The 15,100-nt window shown below is 52.6% G+C and overlaps 1 protein-coding gene across 1 annotated transcript; it reads left to right on the forward strand.

The window, feature by feature from the left end:
* Positions 1–4,340: 4,340 nt before the first annotated feature.
* On the forward strand, positions 4,341–8,383 carry Adra2b (adrenergic receptor, alpha 2b). Its single transcript, NM_009633.4, has one exon. It carries the CDS (start codon positions 4,742–4,744, stop codon positions 6,086–6,088), a length of 1,347 nt encoding a protein of 448 aa, NP_033763.3. The 5' UTR covers positions 4,341–4,741; the 3' UTR covers positions 6,089–8,383.
* Positions 8,384–15,100: the final 6,717 nt, after the last annotated feature.

A 15,100-nucleotide genomic window follows, 5' to 3' on the forward strand; every position in this document is an offset into this window, starting at 1 on the left:
CCCCTCTAAGAATGCATGCACAGGCCTGTGCTTACCTGTGAAAATGCTAGGGTTGGAGCCACCAGTGCAAAGGTCCTGGGGCAGGAAGGAGAAAGTTTCTGGCCAGTGTATTAGGGTGAGGCTGGCAGGGATAGATCAGGGGGAGAGTTTTCTAAGAACAGCCTGGAGTAACACAAGCTTAAGACATTTTCTCTAGTGCACGCCTTTAATCCTGATACTTGGAAGGCAGAAGCAGGTGGATCTCTGAGTTTGAGGCCAGCATGGTCTACAGAGTGAGGTCCAGAACAGACCATGCTATACAAAGAAACCCTGTCTTAAACACTTAACCAACCAACCAACCAACCAACCAAAAAAACAAAACAAAACAAAAAACACCAAAACCAAAAAACCACCACCACAACCACCAAACAAATACATTGTATAAATTCCATGGGAAATAGATTAGAAGCAGAGACTTGGCCATGGTCATGAAAGTGAGAGTGAAGGGCATTGTAGAGTTGACAAAATCTTGGGCATATTTTGGGGTTTGAGGCATAACTTGGGGAAAGCCAGGTGAACAGCAACCTTGAAAACTGAACCTGGGAAGAGATAGGAATGGAGGACATGGAAATGTTAGGTCTGAGTCAGCTGTAAGAGATCACATGGGTGGGTCAATAAAGGGGTAAGCACAAAGGCTCTGGGGCTCAGGACAGCAGAAATGCCCTAGCATTGGAGGGGGCGGGGTGCCATCATTGGGTGGAAACTCCCGCAGAATTTAGATGCAGGAAAGGAGGGCTCTAGGAGCAGTCAGTGCGTCGTGTGTTCTAGATCTCAATGCCATCAGTCCTTTTTGCAGCCCTTCACTATGGTGGCTCACCTGTGTGTGCTAGATGTCAGTAGCAGCCTCACCGTGCTGTGACTGTCAAAGGTGTCTCAAGGCACTGCCTTGTGGGCTGAGTATGGCCACATTCACTGAGATCCTCTGAGTTAGACTTTGACAGAACAGGATGCTGAGGAGGAATGGCACCTTAAAGTACTGCCAACTTAGGAAGTGGTCCACACTCCTGGCTCACTGAGAAAGAGGACACAGACAGGGACCTGGTTCTCGGTGACTTATGGCTCTGGAAGGGCAGACTGCAGATGCATTCCTAACCCCAAGGGGATCAAGGAGAGTGTGTAGGGGACCAGGGGACTGAATGTAGCCTAAGGGTAGTGGGGGCAGTGTCTGTGCATGGGAGTAGGTGGAGGAATGGAGATGAGGAAGGTTGACCACATAGAGCAGTGGTTCTCAACCTATGGGTTGTAACTCCTTTGCTGGGGTAGGGGTGAGGTTGAACAACTTCATAGGAATGATATATCACATATCCTGCATATCAGATATTTACATTATGATTCCTAACAGTAGCAGAATTACAGTTATATAAAGTAGCAATGAAAATTTTATTGTTGTGGGTCACCACAACCCGAGGAACTGTATTAAAGTGTATTAAAGGGTGGAAGCATTAGGAAGGTTGAGAACCATGACGTAGTGTTCTAGACGTAAGGGTCCCTTGGAAAGGAGACTAAGTAGCTCAACAAGAGGATGGGATCAGTCCCAGAGGGATCTTGAGGTCAGGGAGAGCAGCTCTAGAAGCTGCTTGGTTCCCACCAGGAGACTCAGTGCCCCTCTCTCAGCTCTTAGATGTCACACATCTCCTTAGATTCCATGCTAGCTTGCCCTTCTTTAGAAAAAGATGATGTCACCTATATGCAAAATCACCTTGCCCCTATTCCCAGTCTTTCCAGAGATGGCACTCTGGGACAGTGTGGGCACAATGGCTCTGAGCACAGTGAGTCTGCCATTCACTGATAAGCGTCTACCATCCTTCACCCACCAACAACCATGGCAGTTCTCAGCAATAAAGAGGAGGTGTCCTGATGGAGGTGGGGATGTAATTCAACAAGTCCTTGGACCACACCCGAGTGTCAAAGGGCATATGGAGTTTGGAGCGTGAGCTGAGCCCACTGAGACTGAGAGTGTCTGGCTGAACAAACCCTGGGAAGGACTAATGATACACAGACTGGGACACTCCTGGGTTCTGGGACAGCTCCTGCTGCCCTCCTAGCTGCAGGATAGGAGAGCACCTCTCTTAAGTTGTGGTCATCTTGGGCTGACACCCGACTTGGTGAGTCCTGACACTTGGTAGATGTAGAGTTGCCCCTTCAGGGAAGAACAAGGTGAATGTTCGTCAGTGGGGCTTGGAGTAAGGTGGGATTAGGGGCAACCTTGGCTGCTCTTCCTGCAGGATCCTGGAGACCTGGCCCTTTAAGGAGAATGGGCCATAAAATATCCCATCTGACGTTGATCATCTGTGAAGTCTTCTCTCAGTTTGAGTGTGGCTGGAGGTTGCTTGGGACAAGTAGGGACTTGCCTCAGTGGCTACTTCTCAAGCTCCCACGACCACCCTCAGCCCTTTCTCAGTAAATGGGGCTACGAGGACTTCTTCATCACCTGTGGCTGTGGACTCAAGCCCTGTCCAACGTGATGGTCTGTAAGACCTGTCTCAAGACTACAGCCTCAAAGGGGCAGGTGAATGGCTGTCCTTTTCAAGCCTGGTCTACATGGCACCACCCTCTCTGGTTGTGACAGTCCCACCTAACTAGAGAGCTAGCTGCAGCTCGGCCTGAGGTGGGGAGGCATTGCTCAAAGTGTCCCCATGTGGCTAGGCATGGTGATCTGGAGACTGAGTTGAGGAAAGACTGGTCTGTGGGGACCCAACGGTCACATTTGAGATCTCACAGTGGTGGCCATGACAAGTCCAGTAGACTCACTGACTTGAGGTGAGATTTGGGAGTGGACTCCATCTTTAGGGATTCATATATATATATTTATGTAGTGCCCTTCAGAATTAGGAGCTGTAAATACAAGGCCTGGTTCTTTTCACACAAGCTGTGGAGAAACCTCCTTGAGGCTGGGGGTGGAGCAGGGCCCAGTTCAAAGTTTTTTTTTTTAAAGATTTATTATTTTTTTGTGTATGATTGTTTTTTTCTGCGTGTATTTATGTTTCACCTGTGCGCTTGGTGCCTGTGGCGTCAAGTGAGGTCATCAGATATCCTGGAACTAGAATTACATTCTGTTGTGAGCTGATGGAAAGGGGTTTGAAACTGAAATCGGGTCCTCTGCAAGAGCAAGCGCTCAGCACTCAAACTTGTTCTCCCACTGGATAGGCTGCATGAACATCTGGGGCGGCCAAGGCCGGCTCCTTTCTACACCTGAGCCACCCACATTGACTTTTTCTGAGCTATGGAGAGATCTCCTCACACCGCTCTGGAGGAGGGACCTCCTTTTCCGTTGGTCAAGAGGCTCCTCTCCAAACCTGCGCTTTGAGTCAAGCTGTTTCCCTCTTTAAGATTTGTTTTAAAGTATGGGTCTCTGTGTGGCTATGTTCAGGGGAGTGTAGGTGGAGGCCAGAGGCATACCATCCCTGAAACGGGAGTTACAGTTTTGAGCTACCTGTTGTGGCTGCTGGGAACCGAACACAGGTTCTCTACAAGAGGCACTCTTAACCACGGATCCATCTCTCCAGTTTTCCCTTCCTACTTTAACTTTTTTTTTGCCTTTAATGGAGAAAAAGGAAGCAGCAATAGGGTGGTTGAAGTCCACTAGTCGCTTCTCACCAAGGAGTAGTTAGTGTGTGTGTGTGTGTGTGTGTGTGTGTGTGTGTGTGTGTGTGTGTGTGTGTGTGTGTGTGTGTGTGTCTGGGACCTGCGAGGACATCGGCCCCTAGCCTCTTGCACTCAGATGGCAGCAGAGGGCGCTCGCAGCACAGAGACTCACTCATTGCACCTCGCAAGTCTGACCTAGACCTAGTGGTGTTTGGGTGGGGAAGCGTTAGGAAAGGGGATTTGGAACTCTCTCCCCACTTTGGTCCGGCCCCTAAGGTTCTCGGTTGCTGGGATGCTGGATGGAGGTGTGGCTTATTATGCTTAAGAGCTCAACACTCTCCTACACGCTTTTCTGTCGGGCTGCTGCAAGCGACAAAAGCAGTCTATCGATCTGGGTGCTCTGTCCTAGACTCGCAGACAGAAGGCAAGTGGACCCTTGGGACAGACCAGCTCCGGGTCTCAGCACGCACCGATTCTCTTCGGTACATACTCTTCCCAGAACGCCGACGACCCCAGACTCCCTGCTCTCTAGACTCGGCCGCGCAGCGGCGGGAAGGAGAAAGATGTTGGGGCCCGGGGCGAGTAAAAGATGTGCGTCGCAGGTCCATGTCCCGCAAAGCGCACCTTCCACCCACCCTGGTCGGATCGCCCGCCCCGCCTCCTTCCCTCCTCCAGCTCCCGCCCCCAATCTCCTCCCTCCTCCCGCGGTGCTGGCTCTCCTCCTCACGCCCCTGCGCGGAGGGCTGACTGCAGGCGCGGCTCCGGGAGAGAGCGCCTTTACCGAGAGCAGGGTGCGCTTCCCCAGTCGGTTCTGTGAGTCCTGCAGCTGTGCCGCACGACGGCGCGACTTTCCTCTGGTCCCGGGACGGCAGTGAGACAACTTGGAAAACTTCTCTGGGGCGGACTGCAGGGACGCCGGGCACCAGTGGCAGAGAACGTAAGAGAGCGATAGATGGTCCTGGGTGTCCCCGGACCTCCGGCCAGGCTACGGTGCTCCAGAGCCATCTGCACCGCCTGGGGGGACGGCCCCCAACAGTAGCGGAGCTAGGGTGGCGCTTTCTCCTGCGTACTGTGAGTTTGGCCAGCATCTTTCTCTCTGGACATGTCCGGCCCCGCCATGGTCCACCAGGAGCCCTACTCGGTGCAGGCCACCGCCGCCATCGCGTCGGCCATCACCTTTCTCATCCTCTTCACCATTTTCGGCAATGCGCTGGTAATTCTGGCTGTGTTGACCAGCCGCTCTCTCCGTGCACCACAAAACCTCTTCCTGGTGTCACTGGCAGCAGCCGACATCCTAGTGGCTACTCTTATCATCCCTTTCTCTCTGGCCAACGAGCTGCTGGGCTATTGGTACTTCTGGCGTGCGTGGTGCGAGGTCTACCTGGCGCTAGACGTGCTCTTCTGTACCTCCTCCATCGTGCACCTGTGTGCCATCAGTCTGGACAGATACTGGGCAGTGAGCCGAGCATTGGAGTACAACTCCAAGCGCACTCCACGCCGCATCAAATGCATCATCCTCACCGTGTGGCTCATTGCAGCCGTCATTTCTCTACCGCCCCTCATCTACAAGGGCGACCAGCGCCCAGAGCCCCACGGGCTCCCCCAGTGTGAGCTCAACCAAGAAGCCTGGTACATCTTGGCTTCCAGCATCGGATCTTTTTTTGCTCCCTGCCTCATCATGATTCTCGTCTACCTGCGAATCTATGTAATTGCCAAACGCAGCCACTGCAGAGGTCTCGGAGCTAAGAGGGGCTCTGGGGAGGGTGAGTCCAAGAAGCCCCATCCGGCCGCCGGGGGAGTTCCAGCCTCGGCTAAAGTGCCCACCCTGGTCTCTCCTCTATCTTCTGTCGGAGAGGCTAATGGACACCCCAAGCCTCCAAGGGAGAAGGAGGAGGGGGAGACCCCTGAAGATCCCGAAGCCAGGGCTTTGCCACCCAATTGGTCTGCCCTGCCCAGATCAGTCCAGGACCAGAAGAAGGGGACTAGTGGGGCAACTGCAGAGAAGGGAGCTGAAGAGGATGAAGAGGAGGTGGAAGAATGTGAACCCCAAACACTGCCAGCTTCTCCTGCCTCAGTATTCAACCCACCCTTGCAGCAGCCTCAGACTTCCCGGGTGCTGGCCACGCTACGTGGCCAGGTGCTTCTGAGCAAGAATGTGGGTGTGGCCAGTGGGCAGTGGTGGCGCCGTCGGACACAGCTGAGCCGAGAGAAGAGGTTCACCTTTGTGCTGGCGGTGGTCATTGGTGTTTTTGTGGTCTGTTGGTTTCCTTTCTTCTTCAGCTACAGCCTGGGGGCCATCTGCCCACAGCACTGCAAGGTACCCCATGGCCTCTTCCAGTTCTTCTTCTGGATTGGCTACTGCAACAGCTCTTTGAATCCTGTCATCTACACCATCTTCAACCAGGACTTCCGCCGTGCCTTTCGAAGGATCCTTTGCCGGCAGTGGACCCAGACTGGCTGGTGAGCCTGCCTGCTCCGGGCCAGTGCCAGGCAGGGTTAGTGCCAGGACCACCCGGTGGTAGTCTGCCACCTCCGCAGTCTATGTGACCATTTCCCTGGGGCCCATTTGCAGACCTCATCCTCAGACACCCCTGAAGGGGAAAGGACAAATGTGCTGTTCCCAGGGGCTCATTTGAAACCTTCCCTTGCTGACTGTACTGTGGGATACCTCTTCCCTGCTCTCTCTTCAGGAAGGGTAGCTTGGACCTTCTCGAACGTGGCCAAGGCTGATTAGAATACCTCCCTCCCAGCCACCTGTAAGCCAACAGGCAGGCTTCCCTTTCCTGGAGACCCCCTGTGCCTTGGCAGGCCACTTGTGGTGGTTTTCTTTCTTTCTCATCATATTCTTCTCTTCTCTTTTATTGTTCATTTCATTTCTTTTTTTTTTTTTTTTTTTTTTTTGAGACAGGGTCTCATGTAGCCCAGACCAGTCTCAGACTTGCTATGCAGCCTGAGGCTGATCTTAAGATTCTGCTTACCTCTCCAGCATGAGAAGTAACAATGCTCACCACCATACCTGGTTTACCTGATGCTGGGGAATGAAGTCGGGGCTTCAAGCATGCTAGGGAAACATCCAACCAACCGAGTTATATCCCCAGCCTTGATCTTCCTCATGCCTTTCAAAGAGCCGGAAGCCCATCTTCTACATTTCCCAGGAGGACCTGATGCTGAGAAAGAGGACAAAAGGAAGAGGATTCAGCCGTGCTGAGCACCTGTGGTTCTCCTTGGCTGTTGCGGTGGCTGGTTATGGTCTAGTGCTGGTTGCTGGGTTTTTTGTTTGTTTTGTTTTGTTTTGTTTTTAAGCTTTGTAGCGTCTTTAAGGCTAGAAGCATGGGTTGTTTTCTCACTCAGCATCCCTCTGGGAGGCAAGTGGGCACGTGGATGCCTCAGTGGAATGGTCTGGAATCCTGGCCTCGACCTCACTAAGGTCCTGATCACTGGCATTCAACCTCGCAGAGAGCAGGGTGACAATTGCCTGCCGCCTACTTGCAGCAGGGAGATGAAAGGCTTTGCAGAGAGCTTTGAGCTCCATGGGGGAAATGCGCTAGAGAGCCAGCAAATGTGATTATCTGGTGATATAAAAATCCCTTTCCTGTGTGTTTACCACTGTGAGCCTTCCTGTAGACTTTTGTTCTGTGCTTGGGGTGTGTGAATTCCTACCCCAAACTGGAAGTGGGTTGAGGTGCACGGAGTCACTCTTTCAAATTCCGGAATTTCTTTGAGAATGCTTTCTTGTGCCTGAAAAGGTTTGAGTTATTATGCTGTTGTCAGCTTCTCCATCTGTTACCTGTAACAGAGTTTTCAGTGGCTTGGCCCCAACCCCATTAGGGGATAAGCTCTTTGTCATTGAGCAGGCAAATCGTTTTCCTAAGCTAAAAATACTTACATCAAGGAAGCAGTCTGAGATGAGATCCTCAGGTGGGGTGCTGGGGCTAGAACAGGCAGCCAAGGCCCTGTGGACTCCTGGGATAGCCACCCTCTGTGGGGTCCCAGACAACTCTCTGAACCCCATGTAACACCTTTGGAGACAGAAGGAGACCCCAGCTCAGAAGGATGTCTCATTAGCTGTTACGAACCCTCATGGCGATACAGCTGTGCACTAGGGTGTCTCTACCTCCTGGTTGTCTCCCCGACTTAGAAATTGCTCCCCAGAGTGACTGGGGATGCATCTGGGCCTTCCCCACAAGCAGCCTGACTTCAGCTTTGGGCAATAGACCTCTTAGCCTCAGGGAAGGGGTAGATTGAGCCATGCAGGCTACAAGCTACACAGGCTATTAGCCCAGGGTGGGTTTATCAGATTTTGAAGGTGCTAAGGGAGTTTTCTCGGGTAAAGACAAAGATGGGTCCTAAATTGAATTCCTCTTGGAGAGGATGAATAGCTTGGTCCTTGGTTGGTTGCTGTTTCGAGGCTAGGACATTGATTTGGGGTGTGGCTGAGGGGTTGGTTTGGTTTTTTGTTTTTGTTTTTTGTTTGTTTGTTTGTTTTTGAGACAGGGTTTCTCTGTGTGACCCTGGTTACTCTGGAACTCACTCTTTAGACCAGGCTGCCCTTGAACTCACAAAGATTTGCCTGCCTCTGCTTCCCGAGTGCTGGGATCAAAGGCGTACACTACCACTGCCTGGCAGCAGGGCAGATTTGTAACCATCTGCTGGCTGATCTTGTGTATGCTTCATGGGACCCAAGCCCCCTGTTGTGACATATAGGTGTTTCTAAGACTCTGAGCTATTTTATCAATAAAGGCTATTTTTTAATAAGCAAGCTGAGTCCCGTGTCTAAAGGTTGCCTGGAGAAGTTAGGTAAAGTCAAGTCCTGTGTCTAAAGGTTGACTGGAGAAGTTAGGTAACTCCTGGCATTCCGTGAGCGTCAGCCTAATGAGCCTGATGACTCCCTCCCAGGGCTTGCTCGCTCTCCCCTCTGCCCCACCTGTCTGCATTTTTCATCCTCACAGGCAGCATTCTTACTCAGCTCAGGCCACTAGGACCAGCTGACCTCTAAGGGAGAGACAAGAAGACTTCCGTAGAAGTGACGTTTGTGATGGATCTGGTCTTGGAGCAGGAATGCACCAAGAGGCAAGACAGAGAAGTGTTTGGGGCAGAGGAAGGCCACGTAGAGTTGATGATCTGGGAGACATCTTTGAACTCCCCTGCCGCGTGGTCACGAGTGGGGTGGGGGAGGTGCTGCTGGAGGCAGTGGGAGGCAGGCCACTGTGGAGTGGTGGATACACAGCAGCTGTGTTTGGCTAGGGCCAGGGGAGCAGATAGGAAGGCTTTGTTTCAGCTATCCCAAACCAACATCCAGCTTTCCAAACTGGGAGCCTGTGAGGTGCCCTGAAGCCCCAAGTCTTCTGTGAGTGAGAAAAGAAACGAGCTATGCTCTGATGCCACAGAAAGGGCAGAAGAGGCAGCCCCTGGGTTCCAAGCTGGGCTGACCTGGCTCCATGAGCAGGGGAAGAGCCATCAGGCTGGCGGCAGGAGGGCAGCATCAGGGTCAAGGCCCCTGGCAAATGCCACGCTGGAAAGGACAGAGGGAGGAGCAGTGAGTGATCTAGGATACAGGGACGTTCTGCTCCCACATCCTCAAAATCTATACTTTCATCAACTCCGTTACTTTCTTTAGGCCCATGCATCTGCTAGGGCCAATCATTAAAAATGCCAGTGTGTCCACAGCTATCAGTGGACATGGCATCTGTTGCTAATCTAACAAGAAAGTCCTGCCCTGCCCTCAGCTCCTGCCCAGCAGGGCAACCAGCTCTAAGGTCTCTAGACCCTCATACAGGCACTCACCTACCTTATCCTCAGGGAGATAAAACTCAGGAAGGTGCAGTGACCACAGGTCAAGCCCCTGATTGCCCTGCTGGATCACATATCTTTCTGTCAGCTAAGGGGCTACAAGGGCCTGAGAGTGGATCCCACTGATCTCTGGGAATGGAGGTGGAGTCGGACTTAAACAGTTCTAGTGCAAGCCAATTTAGATCCTACTGTCATTCAATCCACATACTCTTTCTATATGAGGTCACTTTACAAGGTAGGAAACTGAGACACGGGTCACCCAACTGAAGCCAGGAACCACGCATCGATCACATCCAGGCTGAAGGATTTGCTCTCTCTCAATGATGACAGCCTTCCTTCAGTAGTGTTGACAGGATGGAGCCTCTGAGGCTGGGAGCCAGTTGGATTTAATAGGCAGCAGTGCTAGGATGGATTATTCATGTCTGCTATCGACACCAAACACCTAAGAGGTAATAACTGTGCTTCAGATTTTCTGCTTCTGGCAACTCTGTTGAGGGCCCAGTTCTGAGGACCCAGAAAGGGAAGATCACTTGCCTCAGGAGGAATTACATAGACACACATGATGGCAAGAGCTGGATCTAGCATCCAGGTAGCCTAGCCTACCAGTTTTGTTTTAGTTTTTTTTAAAGAGAAAAGTGTATGGGTGTCTTGCCTGTATGAATGTCTGTGTACCACGTACATGTTGGGGGAGGGGCACGGAGGTCAGAAGAGAGCATTGCATACCTTGGAACTGGAATTACAGATTTGTGGTTATTGTCATCGTTGTTGTTGTTATGGGTGGGTGCAAGGAATCAAACCTGGGTTCTCTGCAAGAACATGTGTACTGCAACGTCTTACTGAAGGGATTGTTATACATGCAGAGTCAAGGAGTAATGGGCCTGTGTTTAGGAAAGGTCTGCTGGCAACCACTGTCTGCCGGGTCCTGGGCTAGGCACACCTCTGTTTGCTACCTTGGTTCTCTGGACTCACCCAGGCCCACACAGCCAATGGAGGGAGTGGGTGCTGGCTCCAGTTTCCATCTCTCTGCTCTTCATCTCTCTTCCCATTCCTTTATCTCCCATTCCTGATCTCTCTGAGCCCAACTGAGAACCACTAGGTTGGTAAGGAGGTGCAGATATGAGGCAGAAATGTTTGCAAATAAAGTGGAAGCATGGCTAGTGGCCAGAGTGCCAACAAGGGGCCTCTGCAGTTTGCCTGGTAAAGGAGAACTGAGAACATGGACCTTCAAAGATCCCTTTCTATGACAGAAGGGTAGTCCCACTTTAGAGGACAGCTAAAGAAGCAGGTGCCCTCTAGCTGCTCCAGCTGCTTTGTGAGAATGTATGCCTAGGTTAATTCCACTGCGGGGTGTGTGTGTGTGTGTGTGTGTGTGTGTGTGTGTGTGCGCGCGCGCGCGCGCGCGCGAGGCTTCAGTCAGTCCATGCTATGGAGAATTCAGAGCTCTCGAGAATTCCTATTTAGAGCATCCTGGACCACCTGCTCAGAACAGGAGGCTCTGGAAACAAGGGAAGTCTTGTCGGTATTCAGGCCCAAGCCCTGTGTGGCTTCCATTGGGCACATGTGTGCAAGGAAAGTCACCTGAGGACCAGCCTGTAAGTGGGGCAGCTGCTGGCTGGGAGGAGCTTCTGGCCCAGCTAGAGCTGATACAGGACAACCTTTGGCTTCCCTACTGAGACCGGGAAATCTGCTCTCAGGACCTGGTCACTGTGGGTGGTAGGGCTGGTGTGGGGCTTGTGTTTCCATGAAATCTCAGTGGGGAGGTGGGTTGCCCAGGGTTTGTGTCCTGCCTCTGCTAGATCTGAGCTTCTTTGAGAAAGGCTTCACCCTTCTCTGGGCCTCCTTGTCTTTGCCTGCCTATGGATGATTGATTGCCCCAATGGTCCCACAGTTCTCCAGCCTGTGGCTTCCTCTCTGCCCTCCTCCTCCTCCCAACTCCCTGCAAGGTCCAGTTATGGGGATTCTTCAAATGAATCAACTGTGTTAATCAGTTGTTCTCAAGGCTTGAATCCTGCCAGGATCAGGCTGTTTGCCTCGCTTTTGTACCTCAGAGAAGAACTGCGCACCAGGCCTAGAGTGACAGATCTGTTTGCAGTCCTCTGAGGTATGCAGGAGCGAGAGAAATGAAGACAGCTCGGAGCTGTCGCGGGCCAGGACTTAACATGCTTTGCCGGAGATGGTGGCATTATTATTATTATCCCCGTACCATAGGTGACAGGGCTGAGGAAGATGGAGAACCTGCTGATGTCCACCAGAGTAGAGGCAGGGGCTTGCACAACCTATGACCCCAGCCTCTGTCCTCAGCAGCCCCCAGAGCCCGTCCCCTGGATGAGCTATAGGGTCACTCTGTCTGTGTCACCTTTGTGGTTTGCGGGTAGACCCTGCCTGTGGCACCCCCATTGAAGCAGGAGCCCAGGCGGGGGTGCAAACTCCCACCCTTCAGTCCCTGCTCACTGTCAGCAGGGGAGGTGGGGCACACTAGGCTAAAATTAGCTTCTGGGATTCTTTGTGCTCTGCATCCGTCCCTCTTCCATCGTCTGGGGAAAGATGCTGTCAGGAGGCCAGCACTAGAAGGAGCCGGTGTCTGCATGCACCCTCCACAGCTTGTGGGCTCTGATCTTCTCACACCCTGCCCAGGCTCTGGGCCAAAGGCTTCTGCCCTTGGCTTGGCCTTGTGGCCACCTATCGATTAGCAGTGATTTCCAAGGGAGAGACCCATCACCATCCCCCTTCTGGCCCTGGGATCCTAGCCCCAGTGCCCCCCATCCCCCTCCCTCTCTTCCTGACCCTGTTTTTGAAGATTGCACCCCCTACTCAGCCTTCCTGCCTCCTTTGGACCCTCAGGCTTCTTCCTTACCCAGAGGGATGGTCCTGGCTCTGCAGGCTCCATGGACCTGTGGTGGCTGTGAGGGAACAGGAGCAGTGTAGAGACCAAAAGAGTGCTACTCTCCCTGGAAAGTTGGGGCTATTTCTGTCCTTTCTGCCTCCCTCTGGGGCTCAGGGCTCTAGAGCAGGACGCTGGTGGGGGAGGTGTGGGGGCAGGCCTCTGTGTGTGTGTGAGTGTGTGTGTTTGGTTTCCTTGATAAAGGGACAGGCCCACTTTGGAGCAAAGGGGTGGGCCTCTCCAATCTCAAAGCTGCAGGTTTCCATAGAATGACACACACCCCACCTCCACCCCACCCCACCCGACCCCACCCCCCATTCCCATGGGGACCTGGGGACACTTCAGGAGGGAAAAGTTCTGGGCTGTGACTAAGGGGACCCAGGTGTCCCTGTGTCCCTTTCCCAGCCCATCCCAGCTGCAGCTGTGAGGGAGGGAGCGTGAGAGGCTGGCTGGACTTGCCACTTGGATTCCCTGGACAGTTGGGGGGAGGGGAAGGCAAGGGTTAAACCCAGCCTTCCTCCCAGCACAGGGGTGGAGGGTGGCCCAACATGGTCATAGGTTGCAGGCTCCACTGGGTCCCTCCCAGAGTGCTCTCTGTCAGGTGCCTCTGACACAGCTATTCCAGCTGGAGCCCTTCTTCCTTTGCTGGCCTGGTGGCTCAGGCTGCAAGGACACCTAACTACTGATATTTTTTTTCCTTTCTTTTCTGAGACAAAGTTTCTTTGTGTAGCTGTGGCTGTCCTGGAACTCACTCTGTAGTCCATGTGGCCTTGAATTCAGAGAGCCACCTGCCTCTGCCTCCTAAACTGGGATTAAAGGCGTGTTCCACAGCTACTCAGCTTTTGAAAGGCTCCCTAGTTGTCTCAGAAGTCCTTGTGGAGTCCAGAGGCAGGACTACCAAATAAATAGCTGGGTGACTTAGGGTAAATTCCTTCCCCTCTCTGGGCTTCTTTTTTGACTGATGAAGAGCCAGGACTAGAACAAACTTTAGATAACATCTCAGGAGCCACAGGGAAGGGCAAGAGGCAGGGGAACTGAAGACAGGGGGACCTGGCTACCTGTCTGAGCTTGACACTCTGTCTAAAGTATGTCCAAAGGAGAGCTTGTGTAGTCATGGGGGAGGGGCAAGGCAGGAAGTGAGCTGAGGGACCTTGCTGGTGGGAACCTGCACTCTCATAGGTCATATCTTAGAATGACCAGGTCAGGCTATGTCTCCTAAGCATGGGCTGGGCTCACCAAGCCTTGGCAACAAAGGGGCCCACAGAACTAGGCTGTGCGGATAACCTAGCCATAGGTGCCAGCCCGGTCCTCTCAGCCCCAAGGTAGACTTTTAGTGAGGAGTTAGGGGACCTGGGAGTGGTTCAGCAAACTGGAGCTATCCTGGCATTTGTCATCCAGATGCTGAGGACTCTGGACTCTGGGGACATGTCTTGGATGTAGAGTTTGTATTTTGTTCTCTGTTTTGGTTTGTGTTCCCTACAGTTTCCTTGGGAGAGTCTTCTGGGAGATCCATTTGATTGTGGCTGAGCTAGAGGTATAAGAGCTGTCCTCACAGAGTTTGAGATGGACCAGGCCAAGGACTGGCCACAGAGAGTCAAGGTGTAGACCAGCGGGAGAGAGAGGAGACTGGAAGAGATGGGGTATGGTTGAGGCTACTTTGATGACAACATGGAACAAAAACAGGCTTTGGCCACAAACCTGGCTCTGCTGTTCACTGGCTGTTCACTCAGAGAAACAGTTAAACCCCTCGGAGTCTCAGGTCCCTCATTTAAAGTGGGTTGGCACTGGATACCTTCAGATTGGAGATGGGAGCGAAGCGATCGCAAAGAGCTATAGGATGTCCTTAGAGGGTATGGGGATGCAAACGGCAGAGTCACCGTGCTACTCTGGAACCCCAGATCCTCTGCAAGGTGAGCTGACAGAATCCTCTGCTCAGCAACCTGATGAGAGGAGGGTAGATTCTGTGTCCTGGGAGGTGACTCTTCCAGAATAGTCCGTGTCCATCTGTCCCAACTGTCGTCCCTCACCATTGATTCTGTGACTCCAAAGCCTTCCCACCCCCACATACAATTCCAGCAGGTTCTCTCCAATGTGAGGGATCAGAAGGTTCTCAGAGAACGATCTAATGTGCTCCATCAGAGTCTCTGACCCCCGACCCCATACCAGGCCCATGATAGACATCAGTAATAGATCACCAAACTTTCTCTGTGAACACAGACAAAACTGCATTAAGATCCAGGCAGACCTCTTGCAAATGATTGATGGAGTGAAAGATAAAACTGGTTTGTCCCTGAGTTCTGTGGGGAACCCCAACCTCACCTCATGGGCATTGGAGAAAGGGAAGTCAAGTCCATTGTGGTATGAACAAGCCAGTTGGAGCAGAGAGGGGAATTGACCCCCAGAGCTTTTAGGATCCCTACATTGCTGCTGCAGCAAGGATCTACCAGATATCCCCAAGATCACGAGAAAGCCATCAGAGGGAGCAGAGGTTTGAGGCAGAAGACCGGGCAGGCAGTCTGGGGAAGGGCTGGCAGCCCAGAACAAGGCAGGCAGCAGGGTGGGCACTTATGAAGGTGGAGCTCTTGGGTCTGCAACCCTAGACCTGGGCCAGAGTTAAGAAGGGAAACCTTGGGCCGTCTCATCCTCTCAGGAAGCTAGACATGAGGTAAGGATGGCTGCAGAGGCACCAGACCTCATGCACAATCAGCTTCTGAGGGTCTGACCATCTGCGTTGTCGAGGTGAGCTTTGATCCCCTTCAGAGGGGGAATCCTAACCGCGTTCCCTCCTCTACCTGGGGATCCCTA

Source organism: Mus musculus, chromosome 2, assembly GCF_000001635.26.
Source record: "Mus musculus strain C57BL/6J chromosome 2, GRCm38.p6 C57BL/6J".
Lineage (NCBI taxonomy): Eukaryota > Metazoa > Chordata > Mammalia > Rodentia > Muridae > Mus > Mus musculus.

What these genes read in the sequence shown, in the direction of transcription:
- Adra2b (NM_009633.4), top strand. Translation starts at nt 4,742, where the DNA reads ATGGTCCACCAGGAGCCCTACTCGGTGCAGGCCACCGCCGCCATCGCG.